General features: G+C 52.6%; 2 protein-coding genes across 3 annotated transcripts; one reads left to right on the top strand and one right to left on the bottom strand.

The window, feature by feature from the left end:
* Positions 1–706: 706 nt before the first annotated feature.
* Positions 707–2551, top strand: TAF11 (TATA-box binding protein associated factor 11). Of its 2 annotated transcripts, none has more exons than XM_036398360.2 (5): positions 707–866; positions 992–1131; positions 1247–1334; positions 1484–1580; positions 2151–2551. In XM_036398360.2, exons 1-5 carry the CDS (start codon positions 726–728, stop codon positions 2279–2281), a joined length of 597 nt encoding a protein of 198 aa, XP_036254253.1. In that variant the 5' UTR covers positions 707–725; the 3' UTR covers positions 2282–2551. The 2 variants fall into 2 exon arrangements, with proteins under 2 accessions (XP_036254253.1, XP_036254250.1); XM_036398357.2 differs by having other exon boundaries at positions 707–920.
* Positions 2552–2746: 195 nt separating this feature from the next.
* Positions 2747–27975, bottom strand: BLTP3A (bridge-like lipid transfer protein family member 3A). Its single transcript, XM_036398356.2, has 21 exons — positions 27880–27975; positions 16463–16625; positions 15662–15700; positions 15112–15203; positions 14732–14921; positions 14432–14572; positions 13727–13897; positions 13024–13201; positions 12599–12685; positions 12305–12469; positions 11645–11787; positions 10765–10906; positions 10114–10307; positions 8361–9892; positions 7948–8144; positions 7321–7472; positions 7089–7236; positions 5893–6164; positions 5457–5565; positions 4992–5107; positions 2747–4580 (listed from the first exon to the last, which is right to left on the bottom strand). Exons 1-21 carry the CDS (start codon positions 27921–27923, stop codon positions 4455–4457), a joined length of 4401 nt encoding a protein of 1466 aa, XP_036254249.1. The 5' UTR covers positions 27924–27975; the 3' UTR covers positions 2747–4454.
* Between the last annotated feature and the right edge of the window lie 5 nt (positions 27976–27980).

The following is a 27980-nucleotide window of genomic DNA, read 5'->3' as shown; positions in this document are numbered from 1 at the left end:
GGCCGGCGCGGCCCGGCCGCCCGCGCGACTTCCGGGGCGGGGCCGCGCCGGGCCCGGGGGGCGGGGCCTGAGAGGGCGGGGTCTGATGGGCGGTGCATGGGCGGGGTGTGAAGGGATGGGCGGTGCAAAGGGCGGGGTTTGTGTCGGCCCCGCCCCTGAATGCTGCCCGTGGTCCCTCAGCCGTTCTCGTTTTTGGGGGGGTCTGGGGGCGCTTTCCCTGCGGGGCCCGGGCAGCGGGGCCACTCTAACGCCGTGTCCCGGCAGGGTCCGGGCGTGGGGAGGGCGGCTCAGAGAGCGGCCGGTCGGTCCGAGCGCGGGGTGAGGCCCGCACAGGCCCCCTGCGCAGCCCCGCTGCCATGGCGACAAGCCCGGCCCCGCGCATCCCCTCACGGCGCCCGTAGCGGTGCATCATCAGGAGGAGCCGTTAGTATGGCGACATGCTCCGCCTCCATCGCGGCGCCCATGGAGTGCGTCATCAGGCTGCGCTGTCGAGTCACTGTTGCCGTGGCAACAGGCACCGCCCCCTGGCGCGGCGCTCGCGATTTTGTCATCAGAAGGCGCCGTCTCATCTCCGTTGCCATGGGTTCAGACGCCACCGCCCCCCCGCGTCTCCGGTAAATGTGCGTCATCACGAGCCGCCCGCATCACCGTTCCCATGGCGATAGGCTCCGCCCCCTCGCGGCGCCCGCAGTGTTACGTCATCAGGAGGCGCCGCGGGCGCGGCCATGGCGGACCCGGCCCGGGATGTGCTCGGTGCCGCCGCCGCCGCACCGGAGCCCCCCCCGGGCTCCTCCCCGCCCGCCAGCGGCGATGGGGCCGCGGCTGCGGGGGAAGCGGCCGCCGCGGAGGGAGCGGGAGAAGGCGAGGTGGGGGAGGCCGGTGGTGCCGGCGAGCTGAAGGCGGAGGTGGCGGACGGGGAGGTGAGGCGGGAGCGGGAGCGGGGCCGGGCCGGGCCGCGAGGCCGCAGAGCGAGCGCTGCCCTCTGGCGCAGGTGAGGAGCGCGGACGGGGAGGCGGCGGACGCGGAGGAGCCGGGGCTGCAGGCGGGTGCGGCCAGGAAGGTGAAGCTGGAGCTGAAGGAGCGGAAGGAGAAGAAGCAGAAGGTGGACGAGGACGAGATCCAGAAGATGCAGTGAGTGCCTGCGGGTCCGAGGATCCGCAGCCCCTCCAGATTTCCCTCCCACCCCGCTCCTGCCGGCCCTGGCCGGTTCCGCGGGAGCGGCTGGGAACGGTCCTGTGCCCTGCAGGATCCTGGTCTCCTCCTTCTCCGAGGAGCAGCTGAACCGCTATGAGATGTATCGGCGCTCTGCCTTCCCCAAGGCCGCCATCAAACGGGTACGGGAGCGGCGGGAGCCCGAGCGGGGCGGACCCGGAGCCCTCCGGAGCTCAGCCCATCCTGAGCGGTTCCAACTCAAATCCCCCATCAGGGGCTGGGAGGTCCCTGCGGGCGGGGCTCTGACTGTCCCCGCCTGTCCCTGTCGCAGCTGATCCAGTCCATCACCGGCACCTCAGTGTCCCAGAACGTCGTCATCGCCATGTCGGGCATCTCCAAGGTGTTCGTTGGGGAGGTGGTGGAGGAAGGTGAGCGACAGGGGAAGAGCCCAGGGTGAGCTCCCTGCTTGGAGCAGGTTCTCCATGGTTCTCCCTTCCAGCAGCAGCTCTGGCTCAGAGCAGGGCCTGCTGCAGCTGCCACAGCTCCTCTGATCCCCCAGTGCTGCTGCTCAGGCAGAGCAGCTGGGCTGGCAGCTGTGTGCCTCAGCCCCAGAGCAGCTGCAGGATGAGGATCTCGTTGGTGCTGCAGGGCCCTGAGCTCTAAACCTGCCCCAGGCTTCCCTTGTGGGACAGGAGACAGAGCCAGGAGGGGATCACAGCCCAGCCAGCCCCCAGGGCTCCAGAGCAGAGGCTCTGAGCTCATCCCTTCCCTGGATCCACCATCTCCACACTGCCTGGGTGCTTCAGAAGCTTTTTGTCCTGCCTGCTGCCCTGGGACTCCTGGCAGGGAGAGGAGCAGCTCCATTCCTGGCTCTGAGCTGCAAACCCCAAACACAAACGTTACCTGTTCCTTTCAAAGTGCACTGAAGCTGCAGCAGGGGATGGGCAGAGCTCAGCTGGCCCCTGCCATGAGCTCTGTCTGTCTGTCTGTCTGTCCAGCTCTGGATGTGTGTGAGAAGTGGGGGGAGCTGCCCCCCCTGCAGCCCAAGCACATGAGGGAGGCCGTCAGGAGGCTCAAGGCACGGGGGCAGATCCCCAACTCCAAGTACAAAAAGATCATTTTCCACTGAGAGAGGCTGAGAGGAGCTTCCTGCAGGACCTTCCCGCGTGGACTCTTCCACAAGGCCCCTCTGGGGTGGCCTGTGGGGCCTCAAGGATGTCCTGCTGTCCCTGCCCGCCCTGGGCAGAGCTGGATGCACCCTCAACCTGGACTTTGGGGTCTCAGCACAGCAGGGAGAGAAATCCAGGGGCTGCAGAGCATTTCCTGCTGGCCCAGATGTGCCATCTCTGCCCAGATGTGTGGCTTTTTTTGTACATTAAACTTATTCTTGTGTTCATAACCTGACTGGGATCTGCTCTTTGTGTGACCCAAGGTGCTCCCAGAGCTGCTCCCAGCCTAGGGCAGGGCTGTGCTGGGAGTTGGAACATCTGAAGTCAGGGTTCAGCTCTGCTTCCAAATCCAGGAGCTGCCCCAAAACCAGCAGTGTTGGAATGGAGGGGGAGGGAAAAGCAAGAAAAGAGACCCGAGGCTGGAAGGAGGTTAATGAGTTTAATTCTGCTCCTGGTTCATAGAACCAATAAATGCATCAGTGGAAACAAACTGCAGCAAAGTTGCAATACTGCCTAAAATTCAAATTTAAATTCAAGTTCAGACTTGCACATTCCCCCCCTCCCTTTCCAGGGGCCCTGTGAGAGGTGCTGAGGCCACGTGCTGTCCCATGGCACCTGTGCCAGGCAGGACTCCCTGGGCTCTCACTGGAACAGAGGAAGAATCCTTAAATAAGAGGCTCCACAAAGTAAACTTTGATATTTACAATCAGTGGGGACCCAGGAGGTTTTGTCCTCCCATGTCTGTGGGTTTTGGGTTACAGTTCTTTTTACTGGGTCTTCAGAGCAAAGGAAATGCTTGAATTCTTCAACAAAACCCATTGACTGAAGGAGCTGGAGCAAGGAATTTGCTGTAAACACCCTGGCCCCAGCTGTGCTCAGCCTGCACACATGGGAGGAGCTGTGGGGCCCTGCAGGCTGGGCAAACCCTTGGCATAGCCTTCCCATACTCACACAAAATGTCATGAAAATTTGAAAAAGCAGAAGAGAGAAACCTCCCATTTTCAAGCAATTAATGAAAAAAAAAAGCAGGAATACCGTGGCATTCCACCCCAGGCAGGCAATTCTCAGAGCTCTTGCTCCCCACAGGGAGAGGGAGCAGCACAAAGGTTTGGTGAAACAAAATCCAAATTCTGCTCATGGGCAGTTCCCAGCAGTGCTCACAGGGAGCTGCTCCACATGGGGGTGTTCCAGTGATTTCCTTTTGGGATCAGGGCTGGCAGGTGGTTCTGGGATCCCATCCCAGGCAGCCCCTCAGCCCTGCTCAAAGATTCCACCCAGTGCTGAAAACCCCACAGCTCCTTCCTCAGCTCCTCCTCCCCAGTGGGAAACTCAGGCACACAAAGCTCTGAGGACAAGGTGCACCCCAAAAACACCCAGGTCATCACCTGAGACTGAGCCAACCTCCCCTCACCCCATTATTTGATAGCAAAAGTTTAAACAGTGCCTTGTAAGGCATTAATCCTGCACCAATAAAGCCAAACATTGTGGGATTTAAGTGGGAATGAACTGGACTAAGTCTCATACACTGCATCCGTCTCTACACAAGGAGTTACTGGTGGGAAAGGGAATCTGAAGGAATTTCTGTGCTGTCCTGACCCCGTTCTTGTGGGAATAGTGAGCTGTGTGCCCTCACTGCACAGTGGGATCCCATCCCTGTTTGCAGTGACAGCAGCCCTGCTCCCCCAGCAGAGCCCTGACCTTTCTGCCACCCCTGTGCTGTCACTGCCCAGGTGCTGAAGTGGCCACCCTGCTCCTGCTGTGGGCCCTGGCGAGCACAGCTGGCCAAGAACACAACAAGGAAGGGTGAAAGAAGCAGAAACCCCAGCATGGACCCTCTCCAGAAGTCACCACAAAAGCTGGAGGCTGAAAGCCACCCAGAGATGAGGAGACATGGGGTGTCTACCCCACATCTGACCTGGTGTTGGTGGGCTGACCATGGCCTGGCTCAGTGCAGCATTCCCAGGCCAGGGCAGAGCAAACTCCTCCTCATTCCCCCCATTTCTCTCAGCCAGGCCCCTCTGTCCCTCCCTCTGCCCAGTCTCTGCAGTCACAGCTGGTTTCTGTCCTGGACTTGGACCCGTTTGGCAGCGAAATGACCAAACCTGCCCTGCTGGTGCCCTGTCCCTGGCAGTGTCAGAGCTGGAACAGGGGGTTGTACTTCCTGATCTCCTGCAGAAGGCGAGCCTTGTCCATGTTGGCTTCTGCCAGGGCCAGTTTCATGGTCTGGAGCTCCCTCTGCAACTCTGGCACTTGCTTGAGCTGCAGGAGACAAGCAGAGAACAAGGCAGGAGTCTTCAAGGTACACAGTGAGCTGCTCCAAGGAAAACCAAAGCAGGAACTTTTGGGATCAGTTACACAGTGAGACACAACCACGCTGACAGAAATTCTCTTTTTGGGAACCTCTCGAGTCCTGTTTTTCCAACAAGGAACTGGACACAGTGGGGAAGATGGAGCCAATCAGAAAACAACCCCCAACCAGATTCTGAAAGGGAACAAGTGAGTTCGTGCTGGGCAAGGTGCCCTCACTCCTCAAAACACTCATGGGAGGAGGCACAGGCTGCTCCTTGGGGCACTCCCTTCCTGCAGCTCACCACACCTGCCCAGGACTGCAAACACACGAAGGCAAAAGAGAATTTCCAGCGCTCTGTTGTCCAGGCAGCAGTGACTCACCTGCAGCCCACGTGCTCCTGCTGCTGGGGCTGGTGAGACAGACTCTGATGAGGCCTTCTGCTCCTCAGGGACTGACACAGGTTTTTCCTGTTTCACTGAGTCCTTCCCCTGGGGAGCTGGAAAGCAACAGAACCCACTCAGGTGTGGACATTCACACAACAGGGCTCTCAGAACAAAAAAAAAAAAAAAAAACCTTTAATTAATTTATTTCCTTTTTTATTCCCCCACTTGTTACACAGGGAAATAAAATTCTCTTTCCCCTTTTTCAACGGAGAAATAAAAGGTAATAATGGATCCTGTCTGTGTGTTTAAGGAAACACCAGACACGAATTCTCACAGCAGGGAACAGAGGCAGGGACTGCTCCCACCTCAGAGCCCATCCTTCCCAGCAGCAACCAGCACATCCCAGTCTCCTCCAGCACAGCCTGGGGGTGCAGAGGGACAATAAAACCGGAGGTAACTCACCTGTGAGATAGAAGACACCGTCATCCCTGCGCCTCACCACAATGTGATCCATTGCCAAGGTGATGGGGACAGGGCCAGGGGAGGTGGGGTACACTGGGGGGGTGTCATCCTGGAGGAACATGAAGCAGAGAAGGGATGAGGAGCTGTGACAGCTCCTGAAAGGATTTCCCTTGCCTGCAGCCTCCTCAGGAGCAGCGTTCCTGACCAGCAGCACTGGGTGAGTCCACCCGAGGGAAAGGCCTGGCTTTATGTACAGGGTGCACAGGTACACACTCCCCTTGTGTTCCTTATTCATCCCTAGGTTTGGTTTTGCTTTTAGAAACAAAACCAAACAGTCTCAGGAGAAGAGAGGCTCTACAGAGGCCCCCCAGCATCCCCACAGCCCTTCCCACGTGCAATCCTGCAAGAGAGCCCTGCCCTGGGGGGAATCTCTCACCTTCAAGGTGATTTTGACATCCACCACCTCTATCTCCATGGGGATGACCTCTGGGATGATTTCATCCTCCAGGAAGGGTCCCAGGCTGGCGAGGCAGGAGGTGCAGAGCTCGGTGGCCTGGCTGTGCAGCAGCAGCTGCAGGAAGCCGTTGTGCTCAGCCAGGGGTGAGAGAGCGGCCGCGCGCGGCCCCGACTGCAGGCGCAGGGACACCTCGGGCTGGGGCTGCCTGGGCTCAGGGCTCGCAGCCTTCTCCCCTCCTGGGTCTCCTAGAGCTGGGGCAGAGAGATCTCACTGCACAACGGGGCCTGTGGTCAGATACCAGCTCAGAAAGGGCATTGTGCAAAGCCCAGCTCAGCCCAAATGCAGCCGAGTGACCTCGGTCTGACATCACCCCTCACATGAGAGAAATCCCAATTTTGAAGGACTCAGAGCCCACATCAGTGAGCTGGCACTGCAGCTGGACCATTTAAGGTCCCAGGCACACCCCTCTCTCCCCACACTTTAAAACTGGCCCCTGTTTTTGTGCAGGACCTGGCCCAGTGCCCCACTCACTCTCCAGAGCTGCCCCAAGTCTGCCCCCCAGAACTGTCCCAGCTGCCCTCCAGAGTGCCCCAGCTCTGCCTCCACAGCTGAGCCAGTGCCCTGGTTCCCTCTCCAGAGCTGACCAGCCTTTCCTCATCCCTTGGCTCAACCGTGGCCACTGGCAGGACTGGGAAAGGCAGGATCAACAGCCTGGGAACTGCTCACACTTCCCCTTCCGTTTTGGAGCTGCTTTTGGTTTTGTTTGGGCTACATTTTTTGGGGTGTTGGGGGGATAGTTGATTGTTTTAAGGTTTGGCTTGTTGTTTTTTTTTAATTCAGATTTAGGGGAAGTACTCTAGACGAAAAACATTTTTCTCAGAGCAGGAAGAACTTCACAGTTTCCCTAGAAAGCTTTATTCACTCTTTTAATTAATTTCATGCATCTTCAGCAATTTAAAAACTCCCAATCAATGATTACTAGGCACCACAGAGCCTGACTCTGTAGGCACTTGGGAAACATCTTTCAAATGCCAGATCTGAACCCTCACACATGAGTTGTGTTCAATCCTACCCACCCCAAATACTGAGGCCTCAGTTAATGGAATATTCCCTGGGGGAGGCTGGTATAAAAGCCAGTTCTAACAGTGCAGCTGAGTCCCAGAGCAGCATCTTACCCACGTAGCCACGCAGGAACTGCCACATGCCAACGTTGTTCAGCTGCTCTGGAACCACCTTCATCACTTGTAAAGCCACAGACAAATCATCTCCTTGTACCTCTATTGCACAGTTGACATCACTCATCTTCAGCACGAGGACAGACACCTGAAACAGCCACCAGGAGCTCATTGGTTACAGCAAACACCTCCAGAGCCCCTCAGGGACAGAATCCCAGTGCCAGGCACTGACCAGCTGCAGACTGGGGTCTTCACTCTGGGATGTGGAGCTGTTCACCTCAGGGGACACTCCACCCTCATCCTCTGCCACCAGGCTGCTTCTGCTGCCCGTGTCATTGTGGGCCGGGGGAAGCTGCCCTGAAGAAAGGGGGTCCAGGCTGGGTTCTGAAATGGAAGTAACAACTACTCAATTCCATTTCTTTTTCTGGAAGTCCTGACATCAGCATCTGCCTGAATCACTGGCCTCTCTGGAGGTACCATCCTCTGGAGATCCATCTCTCTTCCAGCTTCTCAGATGAGCATAAGCAACACAAGGTTGAAGTGAAAGATGTCCAGAGCACCCAGTATCCAACCAGCCCTTCCTAAATGCTCTGTGCCACCCACCACCAGCACATCACAGCCCCTACAGCTCTCAGGACACCACTGGGATGTGCAGGGTCACCCCACACTGATTTACCCTCCTCATCTCAAAGAACAGGCACCTACAAAAGCAGAAAGAATCGCTGTGAGGCAACTCCTTTAAGACCTTCAAAAACAAGGAGCAGCAAAAGTGATTCCATGGGAACACAGCATGGATGAGGTGGCACAAAGCAGCACCCCTGTGAGATGAGGGTGGGCACAGAAAAGCCAAGGGCTTTACCAGAGTCTGTGAGCATCACAAAGCCATCACTGCCATCGCTGTCCACAGACAGCCCGTCCTCAGGGCCACTCCCATCCACGGATGTGGTGTCAAAGGAATGCTGGGATGAGGTTCTCTTCATGGAGAAGAAACGCATCCGGCCGCTGCCCGCCCCGCCCGGGGTCAGCGCTCCCTCCTCTGCTTTGGGCACAGAATCCCTACAGAAAAACCCAACAGAAACCAGTGATAAAGGCAGCTGAGCCTGCAGATGATCTGAGTGTTGGGCTGGTCTCTGACCACTTGCAAGTCAGACTTGAGTACCCTCAGAACAGCCCCAGAGATGAACACTTAACCCATCTCCAACCCAGATACAAAGGACAGAAAGGGAGGAGCTCTGTCTCCCCTCCTGCAGCCCAGCAGCCTGGCCTGCTCACCTGGCCGGGGGCAGGGACAGCATCCTCTGCATGGTGGAGGTCATCTTGTCCCTGCTCAGGCTCAGGGCGTCCTTGGTGAGGGACATGGCCTCCTTGGTGAGGTCCATGGTGGCGTGCAGAGCTTCCTTGGTGGCGTCCTTGGTGATGTGCAGTGCACTGGAGAGCTCCACCTCGATGCTCCGCAGCGGGACGAGCTCGGCCTGGCCATTGAGGGCAACACCTCCTCTGCCCGAGGGCTGCGCGTCCGAGGCTGGGCTGGAAGGGAGAGCAGGGGGGCTCTGAGGGTGGCTGCTGGTCTCTGCTGGTCTTTCTGCAACCAGGGCTTCCACAGCTTCGTGTGCTTCCTCTATCAAGCCTTTCTCCTCTGCGCCCTTACCGCGGGGAGCTGCGCTCAGGGCGCCGTCGCTCACGGACCTCGGGAGCCTCTCCAGCGGGACACTGGCACCGGTGTCCTGGATGCCACTGTCCTCTGGGAGCTCTGAGGTGCTGCCCAAGCCCTTCTCCGAACTGCTCTCTGATTTCAGCTCCTTCTCTTCAGCTGCCAGCCCCTCCTTGCTGTCTGAGGGTGAGAGCTCGGACTCGATCAGGCTGGTTGTGTCCGAGTCCAGGGACCTGGGCTCCACGACAGACCCTGGGGCAGGGGCCATGAGCAGGGCCACCTCAGCACTGGGGAACATAACTCCCACACAAGCAGACATGGGATCTAAAGGAGACCCAGTCATTTCCTGAGTATCTTGGGCCAGCTGCTCCTGCAGTGCTTGCAGAACTTCCTTCATCCTGAGCAGCACCAAGTACTGGTAGTGGTTGAGCCGAACTTTGACGTGGACAGAGGAGGACATGAGCACGTGGATATCAGCAGAGGCTTCCAGCTCTTTACTGTCTACTCCATCATCAACTTCACAGTCAGATTCTCCCAAGACATCCATCGTGTCGGGAGCCTTAGAGATATTCCTCAGATCCTGGTCAGTCTTTGATCTTTGACAAACACTGTGTTCTCTGGAGAGGTTCTCATTCTTGGAGTGGTTGCTAAAGCTGGCAGAAGGCTTGATTTTCACCTCAGAGGTGGCCACCTCCTGTCGTTTAGATATCTGAGCTTGCCCCCACCTCTTGGGCAGGCAGGCCCATATGGAAAGGGGAAAAGGGTCAACAAAGCTAAGGGCTCTGCCCTTGGAGCTTTCGGCCCCCTCAAATCCCAGGGAGAGCTCACTGAAATTCACGGACCACAGATCCTCAGAGGCAGAGGTTTTGTGAGGCAGCTTCTGGTGCTTGTGTGGCCTGTCCTCCACGTGGTAGGCGTGGTGCAGGAACAGGGTGTGCAGGAGGCTGAAGCTGCCCTGCTCCCGGGGGAACGCGGCGTAGCTGGAGTGGAAGAACTCGGAGCCCGCGAATTTCCTGAAGAGGCTCTGCAGGTCCTGGCAGCTGCAGGAGGGAGCGTGGCGGGTGTTGGTGGCTGTCACCTCTGACATGCAAACACACAGGGCCTGAGGCCGGTCCCGGTGGTCTGAGACTTTCTTATCCACGGGGATGCTGAGCTGCAGGGGAAGGAAGGTGAGAAAGGAATAGCAGAGGTTTATTCTGGATGAGAACTCCAGCAGCACAAACCAAACAAAACCAACACAAGAGGCAGACAGAGCAAAGTCAGAGGAAGGCAGCAGGTTTGTCTCCTTGTTATGGACTCCAGCTATGTCCTGGTCTCTTGTTTCTTTCACAGAGAGAACACTGAAGGCTGGGCAAGGAAGGAAAAGAAAGATACCTTCAGCCTGAAGCCATCCAGCCGGACATCCACGTGCTCATCCCGCTTGCCTGAGTCCTCCAGCTTGTAGATGGCTTTGAACTGCTCCAGGCTGCGACACAGATCCAGGCAGAAGAGGTTTATCCAGAGCACACTTGGTGTGTCCAGGGTGAGCATCAGGCCGTTCAGCTGCATGTACAGGTTTGGGCATGGAACTAGAAGGAAACAGATTAATGATAGCAGGAAAGGCCCCTCGGGTGATCTGCAGCTCAGAGCAGAACCTGCACTGACAGCACCAATGCAGGGGTTTCACCAGCCTGGGAGACACATCTCAGAAGGGGAGCAGCTGTGGTGCACCCAGAGGAATGAGGTGACCCATTGGGACAGCACCCGGAGCACCCCATGGCCCTGCTCCAGAGCTCTCAGTAAGGCTGAACCCCAGGAACTGGGCAAACAGCAGCTGCTGCAATTCCTTCCTGCAAGCACAGCTCTGCTTCCACATTGTGCACGACTCCATCCCACCTTCCCACAGGGAAAAAAAAAAATTAGGATGGCAAACATCAGAAAACCAAACAACAATGGACAGAGAACATCTAACAGGGTTAACACATCCAGACCATTGATGACTCTTTAAGAAACTTGTGAAAGAAGGTGCTAACCTTGATGTATTACCTGGAAAGTCCTGATTGTCTGGGAAGTAATATTCTGTGAATTCAATATGGATTGCAGAGATCTGGTCAGGGAGTTTGAAGATTTTTCTACTACAGGAAAGCAAGGTGGAGGGTTTCTTACTTTGCTGCCCAGCTGTAGAGACCTGAAAACAGAAGGAAATGCAATCATGTAGAACTCAGACTTGGCAAACCCAAGTGCCCCAGTGACCCCACAGTTGCCTGTATTCAATCTGCCTCATTTACATATCAAACATACACTGCTTTCAAGCAAAAGCATAATTTTCTTCTACCTGCTAATATTGCCAACTCCTCTCCTTCGAGGGAATTTAGCTCTTTGTGTGTCCTGTCACTGCAAGTAAGAGCTGTGACAAGCAGAATTAGGTGACATGAGCAAACAGAACAGAAATCTGTTACAGCTGTCTGCAAGATCAGCAACACCTTGGCAAGTCCATCATGTATCTGGTGCTGCAAGAGCAAAACCAGCTCTTGGATGGACATAGGGCACATGGATGCAGGGCCTGATCCAGGGCAGAAAATGTGAGGTGAAACTTACTCCTTCTCTGTCAAAAATCCACATCCTCACTGACTTCTCAAAGGCAAGAAATGTTTTACATTGAGCCTGCCTGATGCTTGGTGTAGGAACAGGGGGCAGAAACCTGTGGTTAAGCAGTTCTCTCTGAACATGAAAACTATCAGCAGTTCACTCTTGGGTTTAAAGTTTCACAGACAACATCATAACAGCATTTAGGCTCTCCGGGCAGCTATTCGGATGTCGTAGGATTTGCATGATCCTTTCAATCATACCTTGAATTACATATTGAATCATGTAATTTCCATTTTAGAAGTGCCATTGGCATGTGCAGGCAGTGCTGAGCTCCTACCTGGTGCACATCCAGGTCATCCACCCTGAGCAGCACGCAGCTGGAGCGCAGCCGGTGCCAGGGCGGGTGCCGCAGCCGCGGGAGGTTCGTGGGGGGAGCCCGGCCTTTCTCTGGGGGGCTCCTCTGGGGACTCTGGGGAGGCTCTGTGGGGACAGACAGGGTGTTAGTCACCTTCTCTGCACCATCAGTTCTCTGGGGGGCTCCTCTGGGGAGGCTCTGTGGGGACAGACAGGGTGTTAGTCGCCTTCTCTGCACCATCTCCTCCGTGCTTATTGAGCAGAACTAACAGGCCCAGAATTAGAAAGGGATGAACACAGCTGGGCAGGAGAAACACTGAGGACTTTTGAAGGAAGAACACTGTGAAAGGTGAGTCTGTTCTGTGGCAAGAGAACACACTCCTAAGCCAGGTCTTAAGTATGTAATTTCATCCTTGTATCTTACAGAGAAACTCAACAATAATCCACTGGAGCCTGTCCATCCTTGCTGCAGTGCTCTCCCAGCCACTTTCCTTTGCTATTATATTTATGATTTTTAGAGTGCTATGCATTCCTGCACCAACAAATCAGTCTGCTCAGCTGGGGACAGGCAACTAAAGATTTTGCTGGACGGAGCAAAGTTGGTACCACCTCCTGCTTCACTGGTTTTATCAAATACCTTTACCTGGTTTCCTTTTGAAAGGAGAAAGTGGAGTCCTGGCAAACACAGGGTCTGATTCTTCATAAAACTTCTCCATCTTGCTTTGAAATTCACTGACCAACTTCTTTGCCCACTGTCCCCGAGTCTCCATTGCTTCACTGTACCTCACCCAATGCTTGCAGGCATCTCCTGCAGAAAAGCAAACATCCCAGTTTTAAAAATGCAGTTTCTTTCTTCTAGTCCAGCCTGCAATTAGAACACTTCTTTAAACTCCTTTTTTACCCCCCTCCTCAGGTTGTGAGGCCACAGGCTCCCTACCTGCCCTGTGGAAAGGATAATAATCAAAAGCCATCCTCCTGAAGGTCAGCTGGATGGCACCGCCCAGCATCCCATGCTTCTGAGCACCTGTGAGGAACAGAGCAGAGGAACCCATGGTCAGCTCTGCAATCTGAGCCCTGATCCAGGAGAATTCAGAACCACATTGCTCTGACTGCCCCCACTGATTAACTGACACCACAGCCAGGATTAGGGTACCACCTTTAGCAACCTGCACCAAAATCTTGTCCTAGGCCAGGAGAAGGACACCTGAATCAATGGTTTATGTGGTAAAATCAATGGTTTATGTGGTAAAAACCATGCCTGGAAACTCAAATCTCAAACTGCAGAACCCCAACCCTCTTCCAGCCAGAAAATCGGTGCTTTGGCTGTTGCTCTTCCCTCTGGATGTTTTCCTCCCTCCTGACCTGCCTCCCGGGCGTGGCTGTCATCACAGATGTGCAGGTCCAGGCGGGAGATGAGCAGGTGGTAGGAGGATTCCTTCATGTCGTGCTTGTCAAAGTACTGCCCGATGCTGCTGGCGTTGGGGCTGGCTCCAAAGGGCTGAGCCCAGGACTGCTGGGCACTGGGAGCAGGAGGGGTGATCTGTGGGAGAGGGACAAGCTCAGTGAGAGCTCAGAGAGAGGGAAAACACTGAGGTTTTAATGCAATAAATCAGCTCAGGCAAATCTTCCAGCATCTAAGGCATTGGCTTATAGGATTGAACTGGGGCTCCCGGGATCTGGATCCTCTCCTGTGCTCTCACCTTTGTCTGTGGCTCTGCCAGCTGCTTGCACTTCTCTTGGAAGATGTTTTAAGATTCCTGGGCAAAAAGGGCCAAGTATTCCCCATGCCTCCTGTGCAACCTCACTGCAGTATGTGTGCATCCCTGCTTCCCTGGAGCTTCCAACTCCAGCAGAAATATTCCTCTTTCTCATCCTTGACTTGGAAGATGTATTTTATTGCCAATGAATCCCACTCATTTGGTCACCCCATTACCCCACAGCAGCCCACAGCCCACATGACACTGACCTGAGTTCCCATCAGGGAAAATGCTGTGAATATGGGCCAGATGCCACACAAACAGAAACTGCCCTTTTCCATGGCAGACCAACATCCAAACTCACTCACCTGTACAGACTCTGGTGCCAGGCTTTTCCTCTGCTGAGCAGATTTCTCCATGGCTTCACTCAGAGACTCAGCATACTTCATCATTGCTTTCAGCTGAGAGTCTGTCAGCACCCAGAGCAGGTCATCCAGCAGAAACATCAGCTTGGAGGCCACCACGTTGCAATCTTTGGTCTGAAATAGAAAGAAGTTAGGGACTTCAAAAAGTGACTCCACAGATAGAGTCTTCCTAAAAGACAGAGGCAGAAAGAAGGGAGGCTGCTGTGAAACTCCTCTGAGAGATGGTATCTGGTGCATATCCACAGCACCTCCCCTCAGATGGATAGCAGTCAAAGCCACCTCCTCTTTAAGAGACAAATTGCTCACTGCTTATTCATTTTTTTTTTAAATCATCACATTTCCACTGACAGCTAAAAATCAGGCTGCCAGGCTTTCAGCTCCCAGTAAGGAGATGACAGCTCTCCTTAGGATGTTCAAACAGATTGAAAAACTCACTCCAACCACGAGATCCTCCCCTGGGAAAGAAACTGCTTTGACATTTGCTAAGAACACAGCTGTCTCTGACAGAAAACATGGAGAGATACATCAGTTAGGGCTCAACATTTCTGAAGGGAGAGAAGGGCTGTTGAGGACTATGGGAGGAAATATGCATCATCTCTGCACCAGGCACTGAGACCACATCCTGCAAAGCATGGAGAAAACTCTCACCCTTCTCTTGAGAGAGATCTGGATCCTCCCCTGGTTGGTGATGAGTCTCAGAGGAGTGGTGATAGGATCCTGATCACCATTTTCTGTGGCATCTGCCTCTATCCGCAGGGTCTGCCAGGTGAGCTCCTTGAACGTCAGAACCTGCCCAGGAGGGAGGAGAAAAACAGGAAAATGCTGAGATTTTCACAACTTCAAGGATTCAAAAAACCCCCAAAACACTCAGAAGACATGAAATGAAACAAGAAAAAACCATTCATCACACTTTCCTTCTGTGATTCCAGTACAAAGCCAAGGGCTCACCTCTCCCCTCTGCGGGTCCGTGATGCGGGTGAGGCGCAGGTCACTCTGCTGCCAGTTGGGGTTGACACTGTAGCCCTGGAGCTGCCACAGCTCAAAAGAAGCATGAAAGGCCTTGGAGTGAATCTTGATGGTGATGGAATTGACAACAATAAACATCCCCTCCACGACCTTCTCAGCAAAGCCATATTCACTGCAAAGAGAAGATCCCTCCATGTCACAATGAGAGGTAGGCAGAGGTAAGGCTCACACAGAGAGGTTTATAAGCAGCACCAAAGGCACTTAAACCCTAGAGCAGGGAGGCCAGTGGTGAATCAAGGAGAACAGCAGCCCCCACACCCCAGCAGGAGGGCAGGGAGAAGCTGCAGGGCTCAGGGTCTGACCTCTGTCCAGCAGCAAGAGCAATGGGGGACTGTCCATTGGGCGGCCGAGGCTCCTCACACGTCCTCATCTCCACCTCCACCTTGTCCAGGTACTGCAGAGACACAAAGAGGGAGCCATGAACACCACAGCCAGCCTCAAGCCCAGCCCACCAGCCCTGGGGTGAGATTCCAGGGCAGGGAGAACCAACTCTGGAGTCTCAATGCTCCAAGAGTCTCATGTGTTAAAGCTCTCACACCATCAGTGTCAGTGGGTAACCTGAAACCCCAGGAGTGGGAAAACAACCAACAAAAACCAGGCACAAGGTAGCCCTGGACTTCCCTGAGAGCTCATCTGGCTCCATCCTGCAGTGAAATGAGGGACTCACAGGAGGGTACTTGTCCCCTGTGTGCTAAGGGCCTGGAGGATTCAGGTCCCAAGAAAATGTGAGCACTTGATGGTTTCCCTCTCCAGAATTTTTCTCAAGTAGAAGAGATTAAAAAGAGTGAGGAAGAAAAGGAAGAAAAGAAGAAGGGAGAAAGGAAAGAAAGAAGACAACTGAGGCAACATTACCAGGCAGATTGGGTGTGTTTTCAGCTTTGTCCACTGGATCTGAAATGATAAAGTTGAGGTTATCAGAGTAATCCCTGCATTGGAAAATTTCAGAAATTGCAGGAAACCTTCTCAGCCCAAACTATGAGCCCCATTTCTCTGAGAAATGTCTGCAATGTCTCATTGTATCCAGGTCAAAGGGAGACACAGACAAGAGAAAAGACATTCCAGACACCAGATCTACAAACCCAGCTGAGCTTTTGGATCTCATATGTCATCAGGAGTAACAGATATTCTGCAGGTCAAATTCTGCTGTGGGGAACATTCCTGGCCTTTAAGAGTTTACAACTAACTGCTGCTGTTACTGAAGTCACACAACTCTTTTAAAGACTGTGCACAAACCAAAAAGCTCCATTTTATTTTCATACAGCAACGTTCACTCTGCAGTTCTTGTAGGAGGGAGAACAAATGTTTGTTACTAAACTGAGCAGATCTGACTCTAAAAACAGAGCACATCAGATGAGTAAGACAAGCTCATTTTTACTGTCACTTGGCAGAGTAGAATAATATTTCTTTTATAGAAAGTCTCTTTGATGTCCTTAAAACTTTTGAGTTCATGTAATGCAACAGTGCTTAGTACCACGTGCAATCAAACAACCTGACAGCTTATAACAACTAAAAAACCACTTTTTTTTGCTCTAAAAAGCACAAAGAGGAAGAATTTGTTAAGAGTTCAGTGTGCAAAGTGCAAGTCCATGCAGAACCTCAGTGATTCTGCCTGTAAATGGATAACTTCATCTATTCAAAGTTGCCTCTGCTCACCCTGATGGAAGCCTTGTTGCAGTAGACCCGGGTGATGGCGAGCCAGGTGGGCAGCTCCAGAACATTCTGCAGCACCTCCTCATCCAGCTCCAGGTTGGTCAGCTGCCCCTGACCTTTCAGTGTGCTCAGGTTGATTTTGTCTGGAGAGAGATTCTTGGTAAACCTACAAGGGAAGAAAGAGAAAACTCACAAACAGCCCCCAGCAAAGCTGCTGAGGCTGCAGGAGCATTTCAGATTTATTTTAATACCAGAGTTTGTTTGCTGTTTTGTTAAACCCTTTTTGACATTTTTAAACCCAAGGCAAGTTGGTCGTTCCAGAAAAAAAAATATTTCTACGCTTTGACATTTAGAGGAATTTTTTTGTATTAAACTAAATTCAGGTTTGAGAATCTGAACATTTCCTTCTAAAGCTCTGGATCCTGGAAACCAGCAAAACTGCTCTAGGACAAAACCAGAGAAAACCAAAGCCAAACTCCAACAGCTCAGCAGTTTTACTGCCCTCAGAATTGCCATGTCAGCGGTGGAAAGTTTAATTCTCTAGATTCTTTTCACCCAGGAAAGCAAAAGATCATTAATGAATGACTTTTGTGGCTGTCTGTTTTTAACACCACCGCTGCATCCCAGCCTGCTCTCTGGTCAGCAGGGCAGCACCTCCCCTCCAAGAGACTGCCCCAGCTCCCTCCTCTGTTTTCTCTGCTTGAAATTCCTCCTCCCCAGGGCTGCCAGTGTCCACCTCCCCTGGGTGCAGCCCTTGACATCCCTCATGTGCCCACAATTCCAGTGTCACGGATGAAACACTTGCAGCAGGACTGCTCAGGAGCAGGGGATCCTGGTGTGAAAGCTCTGCCTTCATCTAAAGCAGAGTGGCCCCTAAGGAGCCAGAGGAGCCAGTTCAGAGGGCAGCAGATCACAGAGGCTGTACAAGTGTTATCAACACTTCTCCATGTCTGAGAACCCCTCTGTGGCAGCAAAACCCCTCCTGTCTCCATCAAACCCCTCTCCAGGGCAGGAGCTGCCTCCGTGGGAGCAGGGGGCTGCATTCCAATGTCACTTGAGGAGCTCTTGCCAGACAACTTTCCCACCACTGAATCCAGGGCTTATTTCACGCATTCCTCCACGCCAATGCTAATTCTCATTCTGCACAGCGGTCCAGGAGGCAGGATGGAAAGAAAGCCCCATTGTCAGCCTAAGCAGGAGCAGGCTCTGCCCCTGCACCCACAGCGTGGGCACTGCTCTGGGGGAGGCACCAAGGGCTTCTGCAGCAGCCACAGCTCCAGGAGGAATCAGAGCCACACTGCAGCTGCTGCAGGAGCTCAGGGTGTAGCACAAACCTGGCTGAGGCGCTGGAGCAGCAGCTGAGCCATCAGCCCAGGGCTTCCAGGGGCAAAAGGGCCTTTCCAAACATTTTGTTGGAAGAGGAAGTCTGATAGATGCGTTGAGATGTTGGTGTCAACCCTGTGGTATTGATGTAGCACTGCTGGAAGGGGAGGGCAGCACACAGCTGTGAGTTTGCCCACTGCTGCTCTTCCCCTGCAGACAGCTCCTCTAAAATCTAGGGGAAAAGGGTAGGAAAATTACTGGAGCTGCAGCCATGCATTAGCAATCTGCAAAGCTACAAATGTATGAAAAAAATATAAAAAAAACATCATTCCCCCCCTTTAGAGACTTGGCAATATAGAATTACAGGCAACATGCTGTCCCCTCCCTGCCCTGAGCCACAGGGACACGCTGACAGCTCACACCAATGTTACAGCACCTGCCAGGCTGCACATTCCCTTCAGACTCATCACCCCCTCTAACCAAAGGCCTCTTGTCTGAACACGCCCAGGGAGATGGCTGAGGTTAGCCTGGCTTCTCAGCATCAGCACCAAGAAACTGAAAATTGCAGAGTGTGCTCCAACAGCTGCTCCACTGGCAGGGAGCACTGAGAATCCACATGATTTGGGCCTGGAGTGCCTGCTGTGAGCACCCACAAATCCAGACACGGCTGAAAATGAGAGCAAACACCTGCAGAGGCAATCCAGGAGCACCCTTGTGTTGTGTCAGAGCAGCAGCTCTGCTGAAAGCTGATGTCACCGTGTCTGCCTGGGATTGGATGCTAAGAATAAACCAAACACAACATGGACAGGTAGGTAATACCCAGCACTTAAGCTCAAAAGCTGCTGTGGGCAGTGATCAGCTCCCACTGGCTGAGCTTTCTCACACCTGCACTGGAGGATCATCCCTGGGCTGGAGCCTCATCCCAGGATAAGAGTGCTCAGAGGGGAAGCTGCTTTCAGCTGGTAATGCAGAGGAAAAGTACAAGTGTTGCCTATAATTCTATATTGACAAGTCTCTAAACGGGGGAATGATGCTTAAGCTTTTTATATATTTTTCATACATTTGTAGCTTTGAGGATTGCTAATGCATGGCTGCAGCTCCAGTAGTTTTCCTACCCTTCCCCCCTAGATTTTAGAACAATAAGCTGACCTTCTAAACACATTCCTGAAATATTGTTTAGTCTTATTCCAAGGAGGGGACCTGCAAAAAGAAATAATAAGAAGTGGGTCAAAGGACCCCTTGGACCAACTCCAAGGAGCTGACCCAGGGGTAGGTTACTGGGGCAACTGAATCTCCTATAGGATAGGATACCTACCTGTTAGATATCCTAATTAACATTATAAAATTGTAGAAATTCAATTCTGGGTGTTCCCATCACCAGCAGGACACCTGGAAGCTTCCAAATAAAGGTCTGCTTTTTCCTTTACTATTCTAATACAAGGGTTTTTTTGTTTTGATTATAGGCAACACAAGCACATGTCTGAACCAGGGCATCGCTTTCCTTCAATGTGCAGGTGTATAAAAAATACCAGCACACTGTGGAAGAACCAAAGCTGTGAAACAGGACACAGTCTAGAGTGAGGTATGAAACTTGATCCAGCCAAACCAAGCAACTCTTTATCACCATCTCCAGGGAAAGGCTGCAGAGATCCTGCTGGGCAGGTACCAAACCCACCTCCAGTGCTACCAGGCTCCATTAAAGAACCTTTCATGAGGCATTCCATGCACCAAAATGTGCCATTCCTCCCTCAAAGCAGAGCTTACAGACCCTACCCATGATGGGACAACAGAAGCTGGAGGGTCTGGGGGAAAAAAAAAAAAAAAACAAACCTCAAATGGAAAAATGGAAACATTATTTCTTTTAAACCAGCGCCCAAACTTCACAGGGTATGTTGCCCATTGTCAACCCCTGCTTTCAGCTGCTGTCCTGTACAGGAATCCCAGACCTTCCACTGGAATAACCTCCCCACCTGAGCCACTTTCCCACCCACATGTCACACAGGAGGCCTCAGGTGAGAGCTCCTGAGAACACAGAGCTCACAGGTGCCAGTCTCTGCTGCTTTGGTCAGTGCCAGGGGAGGAAAAGCAGCGAGGGCAGAACGTGCCAGATGCTTGCTGGCAGGCTCTCTCCATTCACCCTCACCCACAGACACAGCCTTGGCAGCAGGGGCTGCTGGCTGAGGGAAAACTGAATGAAAATGGTGCCTAATGGGAAAACTGACACCAGAGGATATTTGCACTTTTTTTTTTTTTGCAGCTCCATCAGAAGTCAAGCAGAGCTGAGCCAGTAAACTCACAGGGCAGCACTCCTTTTGAGCCTGCTGGGATTACTCTGACAAAAGTCAAGCCTGAAAATCTATTTGCTCAATCATCAGCTTGACTATATATCAAAACATGATGTCACTACTGAAAACAACTGCCCAGTTCCTCAGCCTGCATATCCAGAGGCCACAAACTCACTGATTGCAAGAGGAATTTGGGTAAATCTGACCGCTGGCCCAAAGCCAGGCTAGCATCATAAATAAATTTATGTTCACATTTGTAGCTGTCTCGCCACACTGTCTCCAACTGAGCAAATGCATGGACAGATAATGTCAGAAGACATCCGAAATCATAAAACTCCTCCTCAGATCCCAGTCTCATTACCCTGCTGCCACATGGATCAGGAACCTTCTTCTCAAATCCTCAGTTTCTGCCTCAGCCTCCTCCCTGCAGTCATCACTGGCTGTTGTACACAGCCACCACCCCCAGCTCCACACCAGCATTTTTATTTCTATTAACACCTTTGTCACTATGGCTATTTTGTGGGAGAACTAATTCGCTGTACATCAGTGACCTTGATTTTGCTTAATGGCAAGCAAAATCTCTTGGCAGAATGAAGTGCATGGCTTGTGACACCAGGCACAGCTGCAGGGAGCAGCTGGAAAGTCCCTCCAAACACAGGTAAGGCAGAAAGGAGGAACTGATCAGCCCAGTGGGAAACCAGCCCAGGAACCACTGGGGTTTTTGCCTCCACAAGAGTCACAGCAGGGGAAGAGATGAGGATTTTCCGCTTTGATTTGGAATACAAATATGTAATTTAACCAATTATGACAGGAATTGGACACAGGAAAAAAAACCCCAACTGTATTCTAACCAACACAGATTTGCTCCTTCCCAAAAGTCTTTTCAAGTGTTGCCTGGTCTGGTTTTGGACAGGGAATTTAGTGGGATTTCCATCTTCCTTGGGAATATCTTCCACTACCCAAAAATCTCTGTGATGTGACATTTCACCTCAAATTAGAACCTCTTATCTCAGAAGCCATATAATATGTTTACTAGAACAAAAGATTCATGACTGCTAAAAGGAAAGGTGAGTGACTTTCCAAATCAGGGCTGCTCTCAAGGAAGGCAGCAGCAGAAGCTTTAAGTGCAGCACACATGACTAAGGATGAACTTAAAAATAATTCTGGAGGAAATAAAACTGGGCAAGTGATCAAAACTTCTGTAAAAAGGGAAAAAATAGCTGCCTCAAAGACGCACAGGAAGAACTAAAAGCTTTTTCAGGAAGAAAGCCATTTTACCTCCTCGAATTTTTGGTGTTAGCAGGCACTACTCTGTCTGAGAGTGGGCACAGAGCTGCTCTGCAGACTTGAACAGGAGGAAGAGAAACTCGCTGAATTAGCAGAGGATGGGACTAATTACTGCAGCATGAGATGGAGTTGGTATCACACCCTCTTAGCACAAAGCCATTTAGAGTTTAAGGGAATCCCATCAACACCAAACTGCCCAATTGTTAAGAAGACAGAAAGCAGCACATTTATAATCATCTCATCACCTGTGCACAGCTCTGTGTACCCCAGATACCCTGGGAGGCGGGAACTCCTTCCCAAGTGGACAATGGGCCTGAGAAATTCACCCTGCTTGGGTTACAGGGCAAACAGTTTCCACCTAAGGAGGTGCCAGCCCATCCCACATTCCTTATCAGGGTGGATTTAGGCACATCTGGTGTCCCTGTACACACAGGCCACTGCTGGTGGCTTTCCATTATCAGCTTTCTGTTTTTCCAGGCTTCAGCTGCACTGAATGAAAGGCTGGGCCTCTCAGCCACCCGAAGCCAAACACAAAACGTCCTGATAAGTCAGCAGTTGTCTTGGCTCTGTGTTACCTCCTGCAACACAACGAGGCGAAGGGAAAGCTTAAGGATTCAATTCAGAGTTAAACTCACAGGGAGAGGAATCAGCATTTCCAAGGAGATCAGGCAGAACCATGACACAGAGCAGAATTCCAGCTCACTCCTCCCCAAGGCTGCAGCCTCCCCTGGCACCAAGGACACTTTCTTGTCTCAACAAATATTTCTCCAGAGCATTCTGAACTTCTCTATTATTCTCTACAGCATTCTGAAGGCTGAGACACCTTGCTTCACCCCCACCAGCACCTCACTGGCTACTGGGAGCCCTAGAAAACAAACCAGGAACTCAGCTGAGAGGAGAAGAGGCCAGGCCTCTGCCAGGGGCTGAACTCCACCTTCCCTTTGCTATTTCCAGCTCCCTGCCTGGACACTCAGTAAAGTTTAAATGCCAGCTGCCCCATGCTCTCAACAAATCTGGAATGTAAACCCTCAGCACTTGCCAGGGAATTTCCCAAAACTAATCCTCAAGCAAATAACAGATGAAAGAAAACTAGAAAGAAACCCAATAAATACAAGCACTAGTCCAAAGCTCTGCTTTTTCGTCCTGCAATCATTTTAGTCTCCAGTGTGCAGAAACAAACAGGTTTTTACCTAATTCTGACTCAACTGAGCAGCTGCAGGGGAGGCAAGGGCTCAGGGAGTCCAGGAGAATAAGAAAGAAGAGCCCCTTTCCATCAGTGAGGCTGAAGGACTCTGGAGAGGCTCCACAGGGTCAGTGCAGGGCTCTGCAAGCCCAGAGCTGCAGTGAAGGAGCTCTGGCCACATTTTCCTCCTGAGCTACTCAAGTGTAATTTACCCCTGCTGCAACAAGAGTCTATTTAGCATTCCAGAAACGGCACACACGTGTCTGGAGCCAAGGAGAAGTGGCTGGAAACACTTTGCACCCAGCAGCTCCATAAAACTGATCCCTTGGTTCTCCCAGCAAAGTGCAGCACAGCCACCATGACTTTGTAAGGGAAGACTTCAGACTCTGTGAAGGGAAAATGCCATGTCCTGTCTGTGCCCACTCCTTTTCCCCGCCCTGTCTTGAACAAAGAAGAGGCAGATCTGTGTTACTTTACTCATAATAGTTTGGGGTTCTGCCTTGCCATCAATAATTCCGCTATACTAAAATTTTTAAGAGTAAAAGAAGCCATCAAAATGTACTGGGAAAACAAGATATTTCCAAATTCAAACACTGAGTAAAGGGTTTACATCCAGCCTTACATGCTTGGCTGGGCACAGCCTGTAAGAACTTAGAGACAAGCTCATCACCAGGGGTTTGGTGCTGCAGCAGCTGCTGGGACCTGGCAGAGCTCCTTCCTCATAAACTGCCCCATAAAGTCCTGCCACAAACTGCTTCATGCTCTGGATCCACCCTGGGCGCTGGGGCACCCAAGGAACCATCACCTGGACAAAGAGCACGTGCTGAACTGCAGGGGCAGGACGAGTGCAGATGGAAAAGTAACAGTTTTTATCAGCCTTTAACAGCTGGCAGCTCTGTGGTTTCATGTACTTCCCATTGCTGCAACAGCTATTTTAGGCAAATGATCATCTTAGAGATCATCACAGAAATTTCCCTGATCACCAAAGGAGGATATTCAAGCAGCTAAAGCCAGAGTTACAAAGCTGGTCAGAGGTTTTGCTGCCTAAATCACTTGAGATTCTGTAGCTTCCTCAGGCCATTCCCAGATGCAGTTTCCTTGCTTTCCTCCTTACCCACCATGCTCACTAAATTGCTTCCAGGTAATTTATAATCAAGGTCAGGAAACTGGGAGAAGCCTGGAGGGTTGCTAGTAAGCAAATCTCTCTTCTTGGTGGTAGCTTTTCCTGGCTCTGAGGGTGTCCCACAGCCCTCAGGAGCTGCGTGTGCCATCCTGTGACTGCAGCAAGGGCACAGCTGCAGCACGGTTGCTCCAGCACGCAGCGATGCTGCAAAACACTTCAGGGCAAGGGAGAGCAAACAGAGCAGCAATTCAGGGTCTGTTCTCTTATAGCAGCACCCAGACTGCAGCACTTGGGCCAGAAACTTAAGCTGAGGGGGGGAAAGCATTCTTTAGACTCAGGGAGTTCCCTGCACTCCTGTGCTGGGCAAAGGCAGAGCTGGTGACATGGCCTGACTTGCCTGGTGCAAGCCACAGAGCCCATTCCAATGATTCCTGAATGGCACAGAACAAATCCCATCTTCTTGGTGGAAGAACTTCTTTATCTCATCTGCCCACCTTTTCTGAGGAAAGGGATGGGTCCCCTTGAGATAGCACATCCAATTTCTGCCATGCTGACCCCAGGAATCTCTCACTCCCTGGCAGGATGGCCACAGCTGCAAAGGCCTTTCTGTGCCCTGCCTGAGCCTGAGTGCAGGTCTCTGATGGTGGGGATGGACAGGGAGGAGTCACAGCCCTGAGCAAGGAGCCCCAGACAGCCCCAAAGCCAGCTGCAGAACAGGCAGGGCTCACACACAGAGCAGTGCTGGCTCTGGGAGCCAGATCTCAGCTCCTTGTGTTGGCACAGAAGCAGCACAACTGCATGGAAGGGATAATGCCAAAGGCATCTCCGGGGCCAGGAAGGGATTCTGAGATGCTCACATCCAAGCTAGGAAACAACAGCACCCAGGAGCCCACATGCTCCCAGCTCAGCACACGCTGTCACACCCACGTGTCCGGGTCTAGAACAAACTACAGCCACACCATGAGCCTCCCTGGCCTTCACTTACCCATCAGCTGCAAATCAGAGAGGGGAGGAGTCAAGGCAACCTCTCCTGGAAAAAGGGATGCAAGGTTTAATCCCTGGAGTGGAGAGGCTCTCCTCCATTCCTCCACTGAGGTGCAGCACCATTTATGAGGAGCTACACGATGCTGTTTCTCCTGGCTGAGTACCTGACCTGCCCTGATAAGCACCTCAGTGTTGCACCCTGCACATGCTGCTCCCCTGCTTTGTTCCTTAACAGTATTTTTAATTTTGTTCCTAAATCCTATATCTCACTTACCTGAAAAGGTGGCTCCATCCTGTGCTGAGGACAGTTTGCCAAATCCACAATCTGCTATCCACTCATTTCTGTGCTGCACACCTGTTACACATCTGCCTGCACCAGTGACACACGCTCGGCACTCTCCTCTGCAAACAGGTCTGGTTTTCCACACAGGTTTTCCTCTCTGGTAACTGTAACCTCTCTGGTTCCTCTCAGCAACCTCTGCTGTTGTTAACTCCTCTCTCATTTCTCCTCTGCTCCCTTTTCACGCCACTCTCAGAGGTTCCCAAAGTTACTCCTCGGCTGCAGCTCTCTAGGGTTTCTGTCACAGTAAGACACATTTATGGTCTCCCTGTGTTCAGACCTGCCCCCAAATCCCAGTCCAGCTGCTCCTCTGCTGACACCAGCTTTTATTTCTTCCCAGGAGGACTGCACGTTGCATTTCCTCTGGAAGCCATGTCTGGTGTGCCTGTTACTCCACAAGCTCACAAGCTTCAACACGTGTCCCAAAAAAAAACGTCACAAAGCAGCTGTTATAGGCAGCAGGGGATAAACCTCTCCAAGGAAATTAAATAAAAGCCATTTTGGCAAGGATTCCCACTGCAGTGCTGAGAACTCAAATCCCAAAGTGGCACATGAAGTTGAGGCCGTTTGAGCTTGTGGATAAACAGGGCCTTTGTCACACCCTGAGAACGCAGATCTGCTGCGGCTACGCCAACACTGCTTGGAACAAAAAAAAGACAACGAGAAGAAGCTCCTTTCAAATAAGGCCAGGAAGAGGTAGAGGCAGCTCACTGATTTTATTTTAAAGCATTAGATGTGCTTCCATGGATAATTACAGGCTGGGGAGCACAACCATGCTCAGAGGCAGCAGCTCTGGGGGAGTCCCTGATGCTGGGCTCCAAACACTCCCCAGCACTGCAGCCCTGTGCCTGCCTGGAAGCAGCAAGAACTGAAACCACCTCATCTGTTTGCTTTTCCAAGCTAAATATAGGACAAAGGAGTGAAAGGCACAGATGGCGAAAGCTCCGCAAGTTTTTAGGCTCTCCTGCTCTAGGAATTTAAGAGCTGAAGCACAACACAAGGCTGAGCCTCCTCAAATACCTTCACAACTGGGCAAAGCCTAGCTGTACCAATCCCTGCTGGGACCACCACGGCCACTCACGTGATGTGGGATCACAGGAACAGTCAGGTGAAACACCTCATTCGCATTGCCCTGATCCAGCTGCCTCTCCTGACCGCTTTCTTGCAAATTTCCACATGGAAGAGGGACAAAAAAAACCACACCCCCGTGCAGAAAGGGCTCCGAGTGGAGACACAACAAAAAGAACAAGGAATTATTTCATATGCAAATGTGAGCAGAATATAAAGGCAGATTAATGATTCAGTAGCAAAATTCTTCCAGGCAAATGAGCGTGGCTGAAATAAAACCAAAAGGGAGGGTGAGGATGAGGTATTTGGAGGAAATAAAACTGAAACAAAAAGAATTAATCTTTTTTTATACACCATTAAATTGGGTTCAAATTTCATTTCTGCAAAGATCCACAATCCTTGTTCAAGTGAGGGGCAGAATCAGATCAATCAGCCAAACAACAAAGTCCAGCTAGCAGGAAAACAGGCAGAGATGCTGAATATTTTGGGACTCCTTGCTCTCCTTGGAACCGCCCAAAGGATACACAGGTGAACACTAAGAACTGGCCCAATCAGAGGGAAAAAGGGCACTTGGGGTAAGAATATGCTGTAGCAGTGGTAAGGAGAGACTGAAATACAAAATTAAGCAAAAGCACCAGCAAAACTGTATTTATGTAAAGAAAGAGAATTGTCCATGAGAACAGCACCCCGGATAACACCCAGCTCTGTTTTACCTTTTATCAAAAACTGCTCTCACCCACCTCTCCGTGCTATAAAACACTTCAATGCCTCCGTACCAGGAGGCTGAATCTGTACTGACCACAACACACCTGTGTGAGGTGAATGAGACAGAAAGCTCGGAAACTTGGGATGTCAGAAATCCATTTAAACCAGCACCCAGAGCAGCTCCATCACTCCTCCTTCGGGACAGTGCCGAGAGAGCCGGAGCATGGAAACTGGCGACTCCAAGACACTGCACTGCCCACTCAGGGTGTGTGGGGATGGTCTGGGGCTCCAGACACCCCCAGGATCCACCTCAGAGGGCTGGGATTCATGGATCACACCAGCCCTGACCCCACACAGGTCACTACAGACCCCTCACTGTGCACCGGAGCGTGTCCAGCAGCAGGGATGGAAAGGACCGGCTCAGAAAGCAGAGAGGACAAGCGCTGTGCAGTGCTGTGGCCTCACCTGCACCCTCACAGGCACGGCACCTTTCTGTTCACGCTGCCCTGACCCCGCAGCGATGCGGGATCGTGCCCGCAGCCATGAGATAACACAGGCAGCGCTTTCATCGCCGTGAAGGGAAACTGAGGCACCGCTATGTGCCCGGGGCCCGCCCCGAGCAGCCGCGGCCGCGGCTGCATTTCCCGGCAGAGCCTCACGCCGGGAACACCGGCTTTTCCCCAACGCCCCTACGACGAACTTCACTGAAAATGACGGAATACAACGCCAACACCCCCCTAGAGCTCTGTGTTCCCTTCTCGCCTCCCGAACTTCCACTGCCGCCGCCGGCGGCCCAGGGCGGCACCGACACCGGGGAAAGCCGGGCTCGGAGGGCTCCGACCCGGGGAGGGGCGGCAGGGCCAGGCTGGGCCCGCTGCCCCTGGACACCACAGTGCCCACGGCCCTCGGACACCCCCTGACCCTCGGACTACCCCTCCGGTCCGGCGGCTCCACGGCCCGAACGGGCGCTCAGCCCCCCGGGCCCGGCAGCTCCGCACCGGCGCTGCCCGGCGGGCCCCAAACCGCCAGGCCCGGCCCTCGTCCCCCGCAGCCCCCCGGGAGGAGGATGAGGAGAATGAGCAGGATGGGGAGGAGAAGGAGGAAGAGGAGCGGGAGGCTCACCGGGAGAGGTGCTTCAGGATCTGCTTCTTGATGATGCCCGCCATGCCGGGCCGGCGGGTCAGGCCCGCGGGCGGCAGGACCCCATCGCGCACCGCCCGCTC

Source organism: Molothrus ater, chromosome 25, assembly GCF_012460135.2.
Source record: "Molothrus ater isolate BHLD 08-10-18 breed brown headed cowbird chromosome 25, BPBGC_Mater_1.1, whole genome shotgun sequence".
In the NCBI taxonomy this organism is placed as follows: Eukaryota; Metazoa; Chordata; class Aves; order Passeriformes; family Icteridae; genus Molothrus; species Molothrus ater.
The sequence above is the reverse complement of the archived record's forward strand: the minus strand, read 5'-3'. Positions and strand labels throughout refer to the sequence as shown.